Raw genomic sequence first — 20,629 nt, 5'->3', positions numbered from 1 at the left:
GGGTCTAGAACAGAATATGAGAACAACAGTAGTCACAGAAACACAGAACTTTAATGAAGCTTTCATCAGCATTACACAATATACAATTTACATCATTTAAATAGAGGAACAGTTAACTGTTCCTCTATTTAAATGATGTAAATTGTATATTGTGTAATGCTGATGAAGGGTTGAGAGCCCGAAAGCTTCATTAAAGTTCTGTGTTTCTGTGACTACTGTTGTTCTCAGAGTTTTGTTCTATCTACGTGTCTAGAACAGAATATGCCAGGCTGTCAGATGCAGGGACTGTGTGTTGACCTTGAGGAAATGATTGCCTGCCTGGGACAAAAGGCATGGACTTGATGGCAAAGGCCAAGGAGGCTCCTGTACTAAACTCCTCAGTAGAGGGTACCAGTGCTGACGTGGCCAATCTGGAGCTATAAGAATCATGGAGGGCTTGTCCCGTCTGACCTTCAAGAGCACCTTGGGAAGAAGAGGCAGAGGAGGAAAGGCGTAGACGTGAAGGTTGCTCCAACTGAATGATAGAGCATCCACTTTCCAAGCTTTTGGATGAAACATCTTTGTGCAAAACTTTGGCAGCTGGGAATTTAGTGGAGATGTGAACAGATCTATGTCTGGAGTCCCCCAAATCACTGTCAACTGTCGAAATACATGAGGATCCAGTTTCCACTCGTGCGGATCGACCATCTGTCTGCTCAAAACATCCGCTAAGGAGTTCTGTGCTCCTGGCAGAAACCTTGCCTGAAGAATGAGGTGCAAACCGAGAGCCGTCTCCCACAAAATCATAGCTTGCCTGCATAGTGGGTATGAATGGGTTCCCCCCTTGCTTGTTGATGTACCACATGACAGTTGTGTTGTCTATTTGAATCAACACTAGTCCTGGGTGTAGTAGATCCTTGAAGGCCACCAATGCAAATTGGACTGCTAACATCTCCTTCATGTTGATATGCAAATGTTGAAGTCTGGCAGGCCACATGTCTTGAACCCATTTTCCATTGAGATGTGCTCCCCAAGCCTTGTCCGAGGCATCTGTCGTTAAAATCTGACTCGCCTCTGGTCGGGTCACAGAGAGTCCCTTGTTTAGGTGACATTCCTGAGCCCACCACAAAAATTCCTTTTGAATGCAAGGTATTATCTGAATGACAGTGTCCAAATTGTGGCAGTGTTTCCATACACTCTTGAGATACCATTGTAACTTCCTCATATGCAGTTTGGCATTGGGAAGCACCAGAATACAAGATGCCATGAACCCCAAGGCTTGAAGGACTGTCCTTGCAGTCAGCCTGGACAGGTGAGACAATTGTTGGAAGTAAGGGAAAGATTTTTTTGCTTGTCCGGGGTCAAAAACGCCATCTGAGAGGCTGTATTCAGTCTCACACCCAGAAAGCACATGTCTTGAGAGGGTACTAGACTGGACTTTATTTCGTTCACAGAATACCCTAGGCACCTTAACACTGCCATAACATACTGAAGATGGTGAAGTAGCTTGTCTTTGTCTTGCGCAAGAATCAGGCAATCGTCCAAATAAGGATAAATTTGTATTCCTCTTAACCTGAAGAAAGCTATCACCGGAGCCAGAACCTTTGTGAATACCCTGGGCGCAGTAGATAAGCCAAAGGGCAAGGCAGAGAACTGGTAATGTAAAGTCCCAGTCCAAAAACGCAGGAATCTCCTGCAGCTTGGCCTGATAGGAATATGAAGATAAGCCTCCTTGAGATCCAGAGTTACCATCCAGTGATCTCTGCCTAGCATAGGTAGAAGTTGTTGCAAAGTCAACATTTTGAATTTTGGAATGTCCAGGTATGTGTTGAGAATAGACAAATCCAGAATTGGCCTCCAAGTGTCTCCTTTCTTTGGTACAAGAAACAGGCGAGAATAAAATCCTAGGCCCACCTCTAATGGAGGAACCTGCTGGATAGCTCCCATTTGAAGAAGTGAAGAAATCCGTTTGTGAGCCTCTGCCTTTTGCTGAGGAGGAACGTCTGGCATGCCTTTGAAAGGGGGCAAAGTGTGGAAATAAAACTTGTAGCCTCGGTTTATAATGTCCAACACCCATTTGTCCTGGGTGACTAAAAGCCAATTTTGCCTGAAAAGTGCCAACTTTCCCCCTAGAGGAGCTGCCAGACAAGAAGGATCGGGCAGCTGAAAATGCAGGTCATTGGTTCTGTTTACGAAAGGACTGGCTCCTGCCCTCATCAGCAGACTGCGCAGGGGAACTCCACGTCCTAGGCCTAAAAGATCCCTGTGCATGAGCTCTGCCCCTACCACATCTAGATCTGCCCCTAGACTGTAAATCAGAAGAAGGGTAAGCCCACCCCTTACTAGGCCAATTTCTGCTAAACTTAGGGGGCTGCACTTGTAAGAAATCTTTAACAGTCTGCATAGACTTAGCTTTGTCCTCCATTTTCTTCAAGACTGACTCCACAGGAGAACCAAACAAAACTTCAGACTGAAGGGGAGCATCCAAAATTCGAGCTTTAACATGCTCTGACAAGTTCTGATCCTTAAGCCAAGCGTGCCTACGAATAACAGATCCAGTGGCAGCCACCCTAGAAGAGGCCTGCAAAGCATCAAAACCACACTGCAAAGAATGCTTACCCACCTGGTCAGAGGCATGAACCAAATCCTGTAATTCCTTGCACTCTATGCCCTCTGCTAAAGCATCCACCTTAGATTTCAATTGACTAAGAAGAAAATTCTGGTATTTCAGCATATGAAACTGGCAATTTAAAGCCCTCATTGCAAGAGTGGAAGAGGTATACACCTTTTTACCCCACCTATCCAGAGCTCTAGAGTCCTTATCCATAGGAACCGGATTCTTTACAACAGAAGCCCTGACACCCTTAGGTCCCTGGCTAATAGTTTCAGGGTCCGCCCTAGGGCTCTTATACAAATATTTATGAGCCTCTGGCACCCTGTAATACCTGTCTGGCTTAACCGGGGCAGGAGGTAAAGAGTCTGGATTAAGTGAGGCCTCAGAGAAAACATCCTGCACAACATCTAAAACTGGAGGTATAGCCAAGGGCCTATGTTGTGGTAAAAACAAGAATTCCCTAAGCCTCTTCCGGGAATCTGAGAAATCCTGACCTTCCCATTTAAAATGCTCCCTCATAGAATGCAGGGTTTCTGAAAAAGAAAAATCCTCTGGAGGAAGCAGAGGGACTAGAATCTTCTGCGTCAGAATCAGAATAAGGGGGAAAATCCTGAATGTCTTCAGCCGAAGACTCTGAATAATCTGAAGAATGTTCCAATCCTTCCACTTCTGGCTCCACCCTAGGCCTCTTATCTGGAGGGGGCATAGAACCTCTAATCAAGGTAATTAAATCTTCTGCCATTTTAAGCATGTGTTTCTTAGGCACAGAACCTGCAGAACTAGGACTGACGCCGGAGGAAGACAAACCAGGCCTGGCCTTTGAAGGTACCTTAGAGACAGAGGGAGAAGGCCTAACCACCTTATGCAAAGAAGGGAGTACAGCAACCTGAGAGGCCCCCTCAGCCTGACCTGACTCCTGAGAGGCAACATCTTGCAACACTAAAGGTTCCCCCTGAGACTCCACTGAAACCTCGGCCGGGTCAACAGACTCCACCGTGGTCTCTAAAGAACCGGCGTCCGGAACGGATGACTCATCCTGTCTAGATTTCAAAGATTTCTCCTTACACTTCTTCGCGGTAGCGGGCGTCGGAGGATCCGACGGCATATTATAATTACACCGCTTACCGAAGACAAGCCTAGCACAATCTAGCCTGCGCTTAATAGTGCGCTTATTAAATTTAGCAGAAAAGCGACACCCGACTACGTCGTGCTCAGGCCCCAAGCAAGAAATACAGAGAGAGTGGTAATCCCTATGAGGTATCTGTTTCCCACAAGAAATACAATTATTCACTTTTTCTGACATCCGGATTTAACTGAGGCAAGAAAAGACAAAAATATTACCCAACGGGGTACTTAGCCCAACTTGGTCTTCGGTCTGAAACTCAGAATACGAAAATTTCAGGACGCCGAACGGCACTTGCAAATGCTGCTTCTGCTTCGGACCATGCGGCAAGAAAGACTGAGGATATGGCGCCGGTCATGCGCTTTAGTACCACGGCGTTCTGACGTCAGATCTAAGCGCCCATGACCGACGCCAGCCTAACACTTTGGTATTCGGGCCGACCGAGGACAGCGGACTACCCACAGGTTATGACTGCAGCAATGTGAGATGAAGAACATCAATGAAAGGGAGAAATAACAGTGATTTTTTTTAATATACATATGTAACACTATAGGCAAAGATAACACTACAAAGACTATAATAATAATTAAAAGTAGTGATAATAAAGAGCTATGAAGGAACTGACCTTTTCTTACAGGTGGCTCAACAGGAAAGCATAAATGATAACAATAGAAAAGTATAAAAGGCACTTAACATGAAGTTTAATTTTTAAAATACTATCACTCCTTGGCACCAAGACCTGTCAAGCACTTATGGCAGCAAATGGAATCTGAAGTAGCTTGCTCTTCTCACAAGGATTTAGGTAGGGGAGGAGCCTGAGCACCAGATCCAAAATTTAGAGGTGGCTGAAGCCAGATCCAAAGTCTGATCCAAGACTCATCTGTTGAGGAATGGACAGAAAAGACATCAGATCAAAAGTTGTGGTAAATGATGCAACTACATTGAAGTAGTTAAGCAATGCTCTCTATCTTTGTCATTCAACCCTTGCAGACCCACAGGCAAGGAAGGGGCAAAGGGAGCAGTCACCCCAGGTGCAATGTATCAAAGACAGAGAGAGTGTGCAGCAATGTTGACTTGGTGGAACTGCAGTATTGGCATTTATTTAAACAACTACAGGTGAGTCGCATCACAACTGCTTAAATGAATAAGTGTGTGTGCGCACGCACACTACTGGTTGTCTGGTTCTGTAAATGCAGCAATGAGCAGATCACTTACTTCAGGGGGTCCTCAATTTTGGGTTGAGGGGTGCCACTCATGCCAATAAAGGTAGGAAAAGCTCTGAACCCATTTTTCTTTGAGTGGTTACACTATGAGGAAATATAGTTTACTTTACATACAGGTTAAAAAGTATCTGGCCAGGAACATTTGAAGGCAGAAACATGCTAATTTTTTGTAATTTCAATGGAATCTTGCTAATTTTTTGTAATTTCAATGGAATCTGTAAAATGATAATACTCAATGACAAAAATAATGCCGTAAAGAACACAAAGAAAAGGCAGCGGCAATGGCACAAGTCTGAATTCAGCTCCATTTTTGTTAGTTCTGCATCTAAGCAAATAGTATTAACTTATTCAATCTTCCTCAATAAATAACTTTGCTTAATAACTTACATGTTACTAGTTTCACATTTGCAAGCAGGTTGGCATTCAATATAAATGTAAGTGGATCAGATCTCTCTTCCTCCAACAGCTGCATAACTTGATTGTGAGCCGGATTATCTTCTATCAAGGTTTCTGACAAAAACAAACGTACAATTTCAGTGGAAGTGTACATACAAGTTTGCATAACACATTTCCAAAAATATCAGTATTCGTCAATATAAACAGCACTGCTACATATGAAACCAAATACCAGGGATCCTAAAGGGCAGAAATATATATATAGGAGTGCACAACATCAACTGATCTTTGAGAGGACCCTCTGCAAGGGGCAACAGCTAGAAATCACCTTCCTAACAGAATTCTTAAGGCAATTTTTCAGAGGGGTCCAACTCATTCATCCTCTTGGTGGCATGTCATGGTGTCTGTGAACAGGACTAGCAAAATGTGCAAAACTCAAAGTCCCTAGTCCTGTCTTTATGGAATACAGGGTTACGGGATCTGTAAATAAAAACAAACTACATGAGTTCAAACTGGATACAAGAGGAATCATTACCTGGAGTGATTCAGAGTAGCCATGCATCACAACAGCAATGGAATGTTAAAGAAATACCCACTACAGGAGGACCACTGAAAGACTAACATTGACATATTGAAAATTTACAAACACTTCCACTGATAAGATGAGTACTTACGTATAACATTTTACTTTGCAGAACTTCTGCACTACTTAAGTAGTGTTATAAGTCTCCAAAAAAATGCGCTTGAGAAGGAAACGTTTGAAGCACTAAAGTTTATAACATTCTATTCCTGTAGTGAAAACAAAACTGCAATAGTTATTAAAAGTATGCATTGAAAAATACATGGTTAAGGGACAAATGTCCTCAAAAATACTTATTCTTGGGAAAAAAGTACTTAAAATCACTAACCCCCTGACAAGGGTGACCCTCAACAGAGCTGGAAAAGTCCAGTTAGTAGTACGACCGTGAAACGCATTGCAACTGACAATCCACTTAGAAAAAGTCTTCTTGTTTAACTGCCAATCTTTTACTCAGCTACAGCTAATGAGAGGTGACATATTTGCCTCCCTGAACTCATAAATGCCTCAAATAAAATCTCAGGTGACTGTCCACATTTGAGATATGGATGTCCCTCCACTTATTTGTGTTCTTGGAAAGAACAAAAGGAGGTGAATGGACTAGGGAAATGTGAGCTCTGAAACTAAGGTTTTGTCTTTACAGGACATTTAACCCTTGTGGAAAACCAGGGTAAAGTTTTTTTTTAAGATGAGGTCCTTATTTTCTGAGATATGACTAATGGATGCAATGGCCAAAAGGTACAAGATGTTCGGAGGAAAAAAAAACTTCAGATCTGATCAGCTTGCAGGCAGAAAACAGAAGCTGAGAAGTCTGTCAACAGTGAAGTTAAAGTTCAATGAGGAGAAGTAGGAGAGACCTTTATTAGACAATACGGATGGGAAGACCCCTTTTGAGAAAATATTTAAATAACCTGATCTGGCTCACAGATCTGCTCCTCTTAAAGTGAATATGCACTGTGGTGGTAAAACATGACATAATTCTAAACTAATGCAAGGCAAAGTCAAACAGATACCTAGGGTAGGTCAAACAGAGCTGCAAATTTGGACTCTGGAACAAGGTGTAAATCTTAGTCTGAATGGAAGAAAAGTGGGAAGCTAAAACCCTAACATGGACAATGCTAAGAAAACAAAACTAAAGGTAATTAATCTGGCAATAAAAACATAGGAAAATAAGAGAGGAAACCGTTGCTGCAGCAGTGATTATTTGAACATCTACTGTCATGGTAAGCTTATTTGCAAAACTGCACTATGTTCATCATATGTACCATTGTGGCAGTGCCTTTAGCTATACGGGTAGCTTACCATAGCTTAGGCTGACTGGGAGGAGAAAGCATGAGGGTCCAGGAGCCCCAAGGGAATGGCCCAAGCAAAGTCCATATCTTAGACTCTGAAAAGGAATCTAGTTTACAGTGCTTTGCAAAAGTGTGCACAAAGGATCAAGCTGCTGCTTCTAGAATACTTCCAGAAGTCAACCCTTTCCAAAAAGCAACAGAGGAAGCCATGATCCAGGTAGAATGAGCCTTGACCCTGCCTGAAATTGTCTTGTGGTGGTAGGTATAAAGTACAGCTGTGTAAGACCTTACCATAACAGTAGATGTCCTACTAACCACTGTTGCAGTATTCTTAATATATGTGTTTTTGTCCACTGACTTTCATCTGGGATACCAAAGCTTTACCTTGCCAAGGGCACACATCCAAAGCATGAACTCAGTTCTTGTAAGTTGGGGTATATAAACAGATGTAAGCACAAGTACCTCAGACCACCTCCAAGTCAGCAGCCTGAAGACTACTGAAAGAAGAGAAAGAGGTCAGCTAGCACAGGTGTAACTCGAAAATGTAAGTAAATTCCCCCAAAAGCATGGTACTAGGTGATAACTTATAAGACAGGGAAAGAAAAATAGGAGCAGAGGAAGAGAAAAAGGGAAGGCACGAGGGAAGGAATACTGCAACAATGATTATAGTATGACATCTATTGTTATGTCAAGTTCTAACAACTGCATTACGCCAGAAATGAAATTACTGTTGCTGTACTCTTAATATACAGGTGATTCCTAGAGCTGAAACAGGAGGAAGAGAGGGAGGATGAGCTGTCCAGCAGATTAGACAGGACAGACCTAGCAAAGGCAGCCCTTGATCTTGAAAAGGTGAAAGTGTGCAGAGAAGACCAAGTAGCTACTTCCAAGATGAACCTGGCATCTATACCCTTGTGGAAGGCCCCACAAGAGGCCATTGCCCTAGAGAATGCATTACTGGGCAGGAAGGCTATGCTTTTTCATATTGTGTGCAACAGAAATACCCTTTGATATCCACGATGCAATGGTTTGTTTCGAGATGGATTAGCCCAGTTTTTCCTGACAGTTTTTGTTTTGTCCAAGTAAAACCTTAACTGCCCGTGAATGTTTAGTGAGTGAAGAATTCTTTCCCCCCTTATTCTGGGGATTACAGAAAAAGGTATGCAGGTGGATGGCCTACTTGGGGGACATCTCATTCACAACCTTACATATAACTTATGGATTGGCCCAGATAGTTACCCTGACACTGTGGAAAACGAGAAAGGGTGAAACAGCTGTAAGAGCCTGAAGTTCAGACACACTGTGGGCAGAGGTAAGAGTCAGCAGAAAGATGGTCTTCTAGGTGCAGAATTCTAAAGTGGCAGAAGATGCTGGCTCAAAAGGGGAAAAGCCAGTTTTTCAGCACAAATTTGAGATCCCAGGTAAGAGGAATAGGTTTCCTAGGCAGGTTAAGATGTAGAACATCCCTCAAGAAAAGTTTGACTTCCATCCTGGACATGACAAGAGAGAGTACACCAGAGTATAATAATTTGCACAGATATTTCAGCACAGAAGGTGTATCTGATAACAATGGGTCCTAGTTGTGTTTGCAGCACCAAACAGAAAATCTTTTCAACTTAGCTGTATATGATGATTTGTTAGGGAGTCTTCTGGCATCCTGTAGAACCTGAACCACCTCCTCAGAGGAGAGGTGTCGTTTAGGGATTAGAACTCTATTATCCACAGAGTGAAACAGACAGGCTCGATTTGTATGGAGAAGCACACCTTGCTGATGAGTGAGCAGGTTTGGCTGCAAAGGTATTTTCCAAAAGTTTCTCTTGGACAGGTGTAGTAGGAGAGCAAACCAATGCTGTCTTGGCCAGGAGGAGGCCAGGGGTAGGAGTTTTAGAGCTTCCTTTTGAAGTTTTAGGAGGATTTCTGGAAGTAGTGCCAGAGAAGGAAAGGCATATAGGAGCCTCTCCAACCACTGGAAAGAGAAGGCATCTGTCCTCCAAGCTGATGGGGAAGGACTCCTGGGGTGCATAACAGGGGAATCTGGTGCTTTTCTGGTTAAGCAAAAAGGTCTACCTGTAGTGTTCCTCACTGCTGCCACATAGTTTTGAAGACCTGTTTGTTTACGGTCCATTCATGAGGGTCCCCCCAAGGATCTGTTTAAGGAATCCACAAGTGCATTATCCTGTAAAGGAATGTATCCAGCCATCAGCCATTGCCAGTTTGTGTGGCTAGATGCCATGCCTCCTGTGCTAGCCTGCATAGTGGATAAGATCTTGTGCCTCCTTGTTTGTTCATACCACAAAACTGTGGTGTTGTCGGTGAACACCAGTAGTGAGCCTGGCTTCCTCAGATGGAAGAATATCTGCAGATAATGCAGAAGGACTCTCACTTCACTTTCAGTTTGATGTATTCTTTCAAGATGGGGGAAAACCATTTCACCTGCGTTTGGTGGGATCCTGTCAAAGGCCACCATGTTCTTTCTGAAGCATGTGTACAGTACTTGAATGGGTAGGGCTGTGATGAAAAGAAGGTCCAGTTTGAGCATGACCTCTTTCACACCACAGTAGTTCCCTTTTGAGGCAAGGTAATAGAGGGATTAGGGTATCCACAATATGGGACTGTTGAGATCAGACTAAATTCAGGTACCACTCAATTTTCTGCATATGCAGTCTAGCCAGAGGAATCACTGGAATGGAGCTGCCATGAAACCCAAGGCCCTGGGCATCATTCTCTGCTGCACAGTGAGACACTCAGCAAAGGTTTTTGAAAAAGGTGGCTAGACTGAGAACTTTTTCCTGAAGAAGGAAGGCAAGCATTCTGCATGTGTCTACTCTGCAACTCAGAAAAAAACAGGTCCCGAGAGGGTGTGAGACGGGATTTTTCTGAAGTTGATCGCCAATACAAGGATAGACAGGTGATGTATTGTGAAATGTATATGCTCGAGGAGGAACTCTATGAAGACAGCTGAAATCAGTAGGTTATGCAGGTAAGGTAAGTTCTGAATTCCCTGTGTGCGACAGAAGTCTACCACTAAAGCACTTTGTAAATGCTACTGGTGCAGTAGAAAGACAAAATGGCAAAGCACTAAACTAAAAATGTGATGAGTCACAGAAAAATATGAGAAAATTCCTGCAAGAGGGTCAAATGGGGATGTGGAGATGAGCATCCTTGATGTCTAGTGATACAAGGTAAGTGAGAAGAAAAATAAAAGGTAGAAGTCTGTGCAGAAAGCATTTTGAAAGAGGGCACTTTTAGAAAGATGTTTAGGAGAAATGCAGAATGTGTCTCCATTGTCCTTTCTTCCTGGGCACCAGAAAGATTCTGGAAAAGAACCCTTTTCCTATGAAGGAAGGTGGAACTCTTTCTATTGTGCTCTTTTCTAGTGAGTTCTGAATGACAGTGTCAAGCAAAGGGAGCTGGTTTTGTGGAGGGCAGGCAAGCCGTTTAGACAGTGGATGGCTTTTCCATGACATGGTATAGCCTTTGATGATAGTCAAGGCCCATTTGTCTGTAGTTACCATTTCCCAGAAAGGAAGGGACATGGAGAGTCTTTTTGGAAGAGGGATGGAGGGGAGAGGTGTGCCTAGAAAGGCAATCACAGCTTTTTGCCTCCAAAGGGAAGCCTCTCTGAAGACTGCCTATGTGGTTTGTCTGAGAAACTCTTTCTTGATGCTTTTCTTTGTGAGTGGGATGAAGGTCCCTTTTAAAGAAAGCAGACTTGGTTGGGTAGTGCCTGTGGTATCTAGGGACTGCAGAAAGTAAAATTTGCCTACCGTTCATCAAAGTCCTAAAAGAGCAGGGTAAAACTATGAAGAGTATTGTTGCTTCTGCACCAAACAGGAAGTCTTTGTCTATGGGAGAGTCTAGGACTTCAGATTTAAAGTTCTCATGAATGGGTTGGCTGCGCAACCATGCATAATGTCGGATGACTGAACCTGTAGCTGCAGCCCTGGAATAACATCCATAACATTTCAATTGCATCCAATCCTGTGCCTAGCAATCTGAGTGACCTTAGTTAGGCCAGCATTTGCTGCTTAGAGTCTGCAAATTGTGGGTCTGACATGACCTTATTCAGAGAATGTAGGACAGTTAAATATTTAGTCATCTGTGTCTGGTAGTTGATAGCTTTGAATGCAAGGATGTAAAAGATGTAGACCACCTTTTTTTCAGCTATCCATATCGGTGGGAAGGGTGTTGGCACTGCAGATAAGTTTAGAAAGCTTAACAGAGGACAGGGAGACAGCAGCAGGGTTAGCCACAAAGTTCTTAGACATATTTTAGTTATCAGGTGCTTTGTAGAATCTGTCTGGTATTTTAGGGGCTGGTGGCTGAAAATCAGCAGCTCAGGATGTACACAGAAGGCATGCTGGTATGTATCCAGTACTGGAGAGACTAGAGGATGGGCTGGGTGTGCCTATTTCCAGGAGACTACAGCATCTATTTTGAATATCTGAGATTTGCTTTGATTGTCATTCAAAATGCTTCAGCATGATCTGGATAGTTTCCCCAAAGGAGGCCTCCCTCAATAGGGAAATCAAGAGAAATTGAGTCGTCTCCATTAGAGGAAAGCTGTTCTGAGCAATGCATCCGAGAATAATCTAGGGAATGATCAGAATTCAGATCCTGGTCCTCCTCCTCAGAAGAGAAATCTTGACTGTATCTTTGTGGAGTGGCCTGTGGCAGCTGTGACACAAAGGAAGGGGGGCTTCAAGCCCATGATCGTCTTAAATAGGTCTTGGGAGAAATCCATTCATTTTTTTTCTTTGTCAGTTGTAGGGGAGGATGCATGCTTAATTTTCTGGTGTTTTTTCTCTAAGTGTGACGTCTCCCTGATCTAGTCTTGGAGGTTCAGAACCTTGGCACACTTCAGAGTGCCTGGAACCTCTTCCCTGACTAGGACATGGGGACCTCCATATGGACTCTCTGAAATAATGAAACACGGTTCGTCTGAGCCGTCCACAACCTGCAAGGCCTCAGGAGCCATACCAGTCTTCAATGGCAACTCAGTAGCAGGCAACTGAGAGGATATCTGATGGACCATAGGTTCTCCAACCTCAATGGGTGTGTCTGAACCAGAAATGCAAGGTTACAAGTAGTTTCGGGGTCTTTTGATTTTTTTTCCACTGAAACAAGGGCAACATTGGATGCTGGTGATTCTGTCATTTTGGCTTGGTCCAGGCATTTAAAGTGTAAAGTTTCAAAGAATATGCATAGGGAGGAAAGCCTTGATCCAAGGGTTTTGGGAATGAAGAACTGTCAGAATGTTGAGGTTTAGTAGTCGCGCTCCGGGTCTAAACAAGAGAGACACTTAGTGTGCAAGTCCTTGTATGGGATCTGCTTAAAGCACTCACTTACCCCTTCTAGATGACCTCTAAACAAAAGTTATCTACATAATCAAACTACACACACACAAATAAAAAGAAGTTTCCGCAGTGGGGCATTTATCTGAAAAGCAAAAAATGAGGCAAAGGTACCCAACGAAGATCAGTCCACCAGATGCACGACCTGCTTTTGGGCTGGTGAAGAGATAATAGTCTCGTAACAAAACTTCCAGACACCAACACAGCAAATACAATGCTATACAACTGTATGTTAAAACACCAGCACGGCAAATACGATATTCAGCATCACCTTCAATGCCAAGCTTAATAGCAATGTAGCCAAACACCAGCACGGCAGACATATTTAGTATCACCTTCAATGCCAAGCTTAGTAGCAATGTAGCCAAATACCACCACAACAATACGATACCTTTCAAAGCTTTATTTCACCATAAGAATTGAACAGAAGCTTCTTGTTAAGCGCTTTCGGGTTACAAACAACCCTTCATCAGACAAACAGTTATCCCTCAAAGTACCAACATTTCAATATCCAAAATTGGCGCCAAAAATCCGTCTTAAAGAAATACTAACAATAAGCAAGTGTCAGTACTAAGAAAAGCTTACGTAAATCATCTCATGTTAAAAACATTAAACATTCATAAGTATTAAAAAATATATAAATCAACTAGTTACCACTATAAATAAAGCTAAAAATTAATATAGATAGAGGCATTCATAGATAAATTCATGATGTAACAAATTATGCATTAGTTGTTAAATTATGCCCGTTTGTAGTATATATGTTTATATATTAAACAGTCATTATTCATTTTAACATATAATAAATACCTATATAGATGTCAAAATCAAATATATTGTCTAAAGTTATGAAATCAAAACTATATATATATATATATATAATATAAGAATCATAGAACAGTGAATCAATAATTTCATATTATATTGTAGAGAATATATATATATATATATATATGCATAATATTAAATAAAAACATATTACTAAACATTAACATACTATAAAAATATGTATATAAATATATCATGGTTTATGTTTCAATAGCCTGTTGCTTAGAAATGGCTGTATTGTTGTCCTATCACTTAGACCTTTCCCTTTATCTGACTGCATACGAAAGATCCACCTATTTTCTTCCTGTTCAGTATAGTTTTTAATGTTGCCTAATCTACTGCTCTTTAGAATGATTTCTATGACCATAAATTTAAACTTGTGATCCAACCCATTATTTAAAACATGCTCAGCTAGTGCATTAGTGTCATCTTCACGATTTATTGCATAAATGTGTTGTCTTACCCTCTCTCGCAATGTTCTATTAGTTTTACCTATGTAGAAGCAATAACATTTCTGACAACTTGCTAAGTATACTATGTCTCTAGTTCTACAGTCAGCATAGTGCTTAAAATAATATGCCCTCTTAGTGTCTAGATGTATAAATATTCCAGTTGCCATCATATATGAGCACTGATTACATCCTCAACATGGAAAAGTACCCTGTCTTTTAGAGAAAACTTTAGTTTTATAGTTGTTCTTATTATCATAGCATAGTAACCTTTTAATCGACAGTGAATGCATAGTAAAAATGTTACGGAAATGGAATCAGTTTTTAAAATACTTATGAATGCTGAAGCAAATGCTCTCTAAAAACTGCATAGAACAGACCTGCTAAATGCAGGAAACGACAACTGCAAAGCTGATCATGCACTTAAATTATTGCAGTACACTCGTAAAATACAGAATTTGTTTAACAAACTAAAAAATACACAATGGCAGCATAAACATATGGAGGCATGTCTCTGCTTCCAAGTAGTGCCAAGGGGACTTAGAATTCTAAAAATGCTAACATTCGGATCGCTATATCCAGGGTTGTTAGCCAAATGGCAAAAACTTAATATTGAGACAAGCTGCACCTATATGTAGATGCTTATAGAGCAATATTTATTTATTTCAGTTTGATTACCGGGGAAGTCCACTGGGCCAAGAAGTATCCATTTTCAGTGGAGGCCCAGGGAGAAAAGCTCCAAAGGCAGTACAATCAATGCAATAGAATGTTCACAAAGCAAGAATACATAAAAGAACACTGCAAATGTAAATTACAATAGAATGTCCACACAGCAAGAATACATATTAAGAACACTGCAAATGCTAAGTAACAAAAAAAATGTTTTTGTTTTTTTTTTGGTACTAACAATTTGCAATATTTCATCCTTACAGTCTAACTACAGTCTACAGCTACAATTACAGTCTGTTAGGTACTAACATAATTTGCAATATTTTCATCCTTACAGTCACGTGAGAGTCAGCTAAACCATTAGCTGGCATTAGAGAGCAGAAAGGTTCTGGAGTAGAGGGGCTTAGCATAGAAAAACCTTGAAATAATGTAGGGTGAAAGCAGGAGCATTTCCATTTGGAAGATAGGTGTAAGAAGAGTTGGGTTTTGAAGTATTTCGTGTTAGGTATGGTCCTAAGTGAAGGAGGGAGAGAGTTCCATTTTCTACCTAGAGAGAAGGATAGTATTTGCTGGCCGGCGGGGTGTTTAGGTCTAGGAATGGAGATTAGATTTTGGTGTTCGGATCTTAATGATCGGTCAGGGATGTAAGGGGGGAAGGATGTTGGATAAGGCTGGGCATTTTCCTGGGTAGAATATTAATTTATGAGTGGTAGTTAGTTGCAGATAGTCAAGGTGGTTTGGAAGTTCTAACCAGTTCAGAGATTGAAGGGTGAGGCAGTGGTGGGTTGAGGTTTTGGATTTTGTGGCAAATTTAGAGATTTTATTATAGCAAGTTTCAAGTTTAGAGGTGAGGGAGGCAGACAGATTAATTAGAAGAGGGGCACCATAAAGTAGAGAGGGAAGGAGGTAGGAGGTGGCTAAGGTTTGCCTAGAGGATTTTGAAAGAAACCGATTATTCCTGTAGAGCATACCTAACTTTTGGTGGATTTTTCTTTATGTTTTGTTGTATGTGGAGGTCGAATTTCAGGTGTTCGTCAATGGTTATGCCAAGGACTTTAGCGGAAGGGACCACTTCTATGGGGGTGTTGGTTTGGCTGAGGATGTTGAAAGTGTTTTTGTCAAAGGAAGAAGCCTTGGTAGGGAGGAAAATTAGTATTTTAGATTTACTGGAGTTGAGGGAGAGATGGTTTTGGTGCATCCAGTTTTCTGTAGTGGAAAAAACAGTTTATGTTTTAGAGAGAAGTTCCAGAAAAGTTGGGGGCGGTACAGACTAAGAGTCATCAGCGTATTGGATGACTGAAATGTCTGGGAGAGCAGTGTGAAGGTTGTTTATGAAGATGTTGAAAAGTATGGGACGGAGGATGGATCCCTGAGGAACGTCGGTAGGAGTAGGTAAGGAGGAGGAGGTAGAGTCCTTCCATCTGACAGCCTGAGATCTGTCAGAGAGGTAACTGGAGAACCAGGATACAGTATTAGTGGAGATTGAAAATATCAATAGTGAAATTATAGAACAACAGAAAATAAATAAATATTTCCTTAATGATACTGAATGCAATGAATTCTATGACAATATACGTGCCTATGTATATAACCTTGAACATAAATTGCTATTTTCAAAAAAGAGAAAACTAGAACAGGATATTAAAGATTTTGAACTGGGACATGTCTTTTCGTGGCCAAGAGATATACAAAGAATAGAGAGAGTTGGAGAGTATGAATATGATCGTAATGGTCGGCACAATCCCCAACAAAATCATACGGCCAATAGAAATAACTTGGACAATTCTCGTTCAGCTAACTGTGTAAATCCATCTGAACATCAGCAAGGAATTTCCCCTAAAATCATCGGTAGGAAATGGCAGTCGAACAACAAAGGCTTTAGTCAGTAGATATGAAGCGAAGTTAACTGATGCTAGTCTACTGAATAAACATAGTACTAAGAATATTCCTTTGGTAGAGGAAGAAGTGATGGCCTCTACATCTAATCAAGAGAATAATGAAGTGATGACATCCCATGATACTGATAATTTGAATGCAGATGTTAGAAGAAAAACTACATCTTCAGATTCCCATTCATCTTTTTTAGACCAGTTTGGTCGTCCATTTCCACTTCCCATCAGGAAAATGAAAAAATGGACTCCCATGAGATTCAACAAGAAGCGGAAAATGTCAGAGGAATTGAAGCATCCGCAGAACAAACAGCGGTAGTAAGTGACTGTGATCTTGTTATAAACCTATCTAAATACATACTGCAGACTCATGAAAGGACATTACTTAATAAAGGACTGTCCTTTATACCATCTAAAACTATTGATATTACTGATTTTATTATACAGGTGAAAACCTTTGTTAGAAATACTGTTTTGAGAATGCTCTTTAAAAATGATGCTATGAATGATGTATTTTTAAAAAGCCTAGTGCATTTACACCTCATTTACATCCTATGCTGGAAGCTTTTGAACAAATCAGTAGAAAGGGACTTAATATGTGGAATAGTAAAAACGGTAAGAATCACAAATTTTGTAACTTGAGTAATAGAGAATATGAGGTCTTAACTAATTTGAGTAAAAATGAAGAAATTGTAATAAGGCCAGCTGACAAGGGAGGAGCTATAGTTATTCTTGATGAACAGTATTATGATGACACTGAGAATAATGTTATATGATAATGAAACATATAAATTGATTAATAAAATACAGCTTAATAAAATGATACATGATATGCATAGTAATCTATATGATTTACTTATGTCTAATATTATAAATGCTGATCTTTATAAATATTTTTTGGTAGAATTACCCACTATACCAATTATTAGAGGTCTCCTTAAAGTCCACAAGAATTTACATGAACCTAAAATGAGACCCATAGTCTCAGGTGGAGGATGGCTGACTGAGCCCCTCTCCATATATGTTGAAAATCAATTGAAGAATTTAATACGGGAAACTAAGACCATAATTAAAGATACACATGAATTTTTAACTACTTTTAGTATAGAAGTAGGGAATGACATTGATAGACTGGATATATGGTTGATAACCTTAGATGTTATATCATTATTTACAGTGATTCCTAACAATGAAGGACTTGAACTCTTAAGAACATTTTTATGCAATGACCATGTTGACTCTAATATGATTATAGAATGTATGATGCTGCTGGAGTTGATACTAGAAAGCAATGTATTTATGTATAATGATGATTATTATTTACAAAAACAAGGTGTTGCAATGGGCACACCTTGTGCCAACTCGTATGCCAACTTGGTTATGGCTCAATGGGAGTTAAATTATGTTCTTAATTCTGAATTTATTAGCAATATTATATACTATAAAAGATTGGTTGATGATGTGTATCTTTGTTTGGAAAGGAAACGATACTGATCTAGAAACATTTATAGATTATATTAATCATACAACTAGCTTTTTGGCCTTTGAAGGTAATTGGTCAAAAACGGAAATTGAATTTTTAGATGTTCTCATTACTAGAGAAAATGAAAGGTTTACGACAGCACTATATAGGAAGAATTGTAGGAAGAATAGCTTACTTCATCGTACCAGCATGCATCCAGGGCATATATTTCAGAATATCATAATAAACCAAGGAAGAAGAATATCACACTTAACAAGTGATGATAATATATGTGCTCAAACTATAGTTAAATTAAAGAATGAATTTATGGAGAGAGGATATTCTCATAAAGAATCAGACGTTCTCCTAGATCCTCAGGTTATAGAAAGAAATGGGAAAGGGAGACCATACTATAAGAAGAATAGAGTCCTACAAGCTAACGGAAAGAGGAACAACAGTCGACCATACAACAAGGTCAGATTGAACATTCCCTTTTCTCATAATAATGATATAAAAGATATTATAGATAAAAATTGGGCTATATTGACAGCTAATTATGAAATAAGAGAATTAGTGGGGTTGAAACCTAGTTACAGTTATCGTAATAATAAACCGCTTAAAAGGCTACTATGCTTTGATAATAAAAACTACAAAACTAAAGTTTTCTCTAACTGACAGGGTACTTTTCCATGTCGAGGATAATCAGTGCTCATATATGATGGCAACTGGAATATTTATACATCCAGACACTAAGAGGACATATTATTTTAAGCACTATGCTGACTGTAGAACCAGAGACATAGTATACTTAGCAAGTTGTCAGAAATATTATTGCTTCTACATAGGTAAAACTAATAGAACATTGCGAGAGAGGGTAAGAGAACACATTTATGCAATAAATCGTGAAGATGACACTAATGCACTAGCTGAGCATGTTTTAAATAATGGGTTGGATCACAAGTTTAAATTTATGGTCATAGAAATCATTCTAAAGAGCAGTAGATTAGGCAACATTAAAAACTATACTGAACAGGAAGAAAATAGGTGGATCATTCATATGCAGTCAGATAAAGGGAAAGGTCTAAATGATAGGACAACAAAGCCATTTCTAAGCAATAGGCCATTGAAACATAAACCATGATATTATATTTATACACATTTTTATAGTATTTTAATGTTTAGTAATATGTTTTTTTTAATATTATGCATACATATATTTTTTATATATATTCCCTACAATATAATATGAAATTATTGATTCACTGTTATATGATTCTTATATTCTATATATATATATATATATATATATATATATATATATATATATATATATATATAGTTTTGATTTCATAACTTTAGACAATATATTTGATTTTGACATCTATATAGGTAATTATTATATGTTAAAATTAATAATGACTGTGCTTAACATATAAACATATATACTACAAATGGGCATAATTTAACAACTAATGCATAATTTGTTACATCATGAATTTATCTATGAATGCCTCTATCTATATTAATTTTTAGCTTTATTTATTTATAGTGCATAACTAGTTGATTTATATATTGTTTTTAATACTTATGAATGTTTAATGTTTTTAACATGAGATGATTTACGTAAGCTTTTCTTAGTACTGACATTTGCTTATTGTTAGTATTTCTTTAAGACGGATTTTTGGCGCCAATTTTGGATATTTAAATGTTGGTACTTTGAGGGATACTGTTTGTCTGATGAAGGGTTGTTTGAAACCCGAAAGCACTTAAAAGAAGCTTCTGTTCAATTCTTATGGTGAAATAAAGCTTTGAAAGGTATCGTACTGTCGTGGTGGTATTTGGCTACATTGCTACTAAGCTTGGCATTGAAGGTGATACTAAATATTGTATCTGCCGTGCTGGTGTTTGGCTACATTGCTATTAAGCTTGGCATTGAAGGTGATACTGAATATCATATTTGCCGTGCTGGTGTTTTAACATACAGTTGTATAGCATCGTATTTGCTGTGGTGGTGTCTGGAAGTTTTGTTACAAGACTATTTTGTTATTTCTGCCAGATGCCTTCAGTCTGCTGCTGCCTCTCTGCTCGTTTACTTGGTGAAGAGATAACTTGAGGTATTCGTGCATATGTCTGCCTATATACCGACACATACAAGGTGAAGTCACACATCAGACGTGCACCCTCAAGAAGGTAAAGCTTTCGTACCTCAGTCAGATGTCAGTGATAAAAACCCATACATTAAAAATACTGCAGCAGTGATTTTGGTTATGACATCAAAAGGTAACAGCAAGAGGCAACCACTTAGAAATGGTCTGTTTTTTCTTACCATCACAAGAAAAACACAACTGGTCAGAGTTTCTGAAGATTTTGCTTTGTCAAGACAATACCAGAGTTGTCTTTGGACATCCAATATATGGAGTATCCTTTCTCCTTCATTTTTTGGTTCTGGAAAGAAGACAGAAAGATTGATAGCTTGGCTCAAATTAAACCTGGATACCAAGTAATGCATAAATGAAGGATTACTCCTTAAAGAAATCGTATCTTGTTAGAAAATGAGAAAGGCTTACCTACCATAATTGCTTACAACTCAAGTGCTCTTCTTGAAGAGGTCACAGCAATTAGTAAAACCATTTTCCAGGTTAAGAAACTTAAGTCAGTCTGATGAGCGGATTCAAATGAGTTAGTTTTTCTATCACAAAAATTAGATTTGAAGGAGGAGCCACCACATTCCTGGGAGACTTGGTATGCAACATCCTTTCAAAAATATTTTCAAA

At 39.6% G+C, this 20,629-nt stretch overlaps 1 protein-coding gene across 8 annotated transcripts in view; it reads right to left on the bottom strand.

Moving 5' to 3' along the window:
- The window catches only part of ZFYVE16 (zinc finger FYVE-type containing 16), a 3,161,611-nt gene that overhangs the window by 1,765,950 nt on the left and 1,375,032 nt on the right, over positions 1 to 20,629 (bottom strand). For all 8 annotated transcript variants that reach the window (XM_044064228.1, XM_044064221.1, XM_044064226.1 and 5 more), the window contains one exon: positions 5,327 to 5,449. In XM_044064228.1, the coding sequence (XP_043920163.1) occupies positions 5,327 to 5,449 (123 nt within the window). The remainder of the gene's footprint in view (positions 1 to 5,326; positions 5,450 to 20,629) is intronic.

The sequence above is a fragment of the Protopterus annectens genome, chromosome 2.part2 (assembly GCF_019279795.1).
Source record: "Protopterus annectens isolate FY-2018-M chromosome 2.part2, PAN1.0, whole genome shotgun sequence".
Taxonomy (NCBI): Eukaryota; Metazoa; Chordata; order Ceratodontiformes; family Protopteridae; genus Protopterus; species Protopterus annectens.
This window is presented reverse-complemented; position numbering and strand designations above follow the sequence as displayed.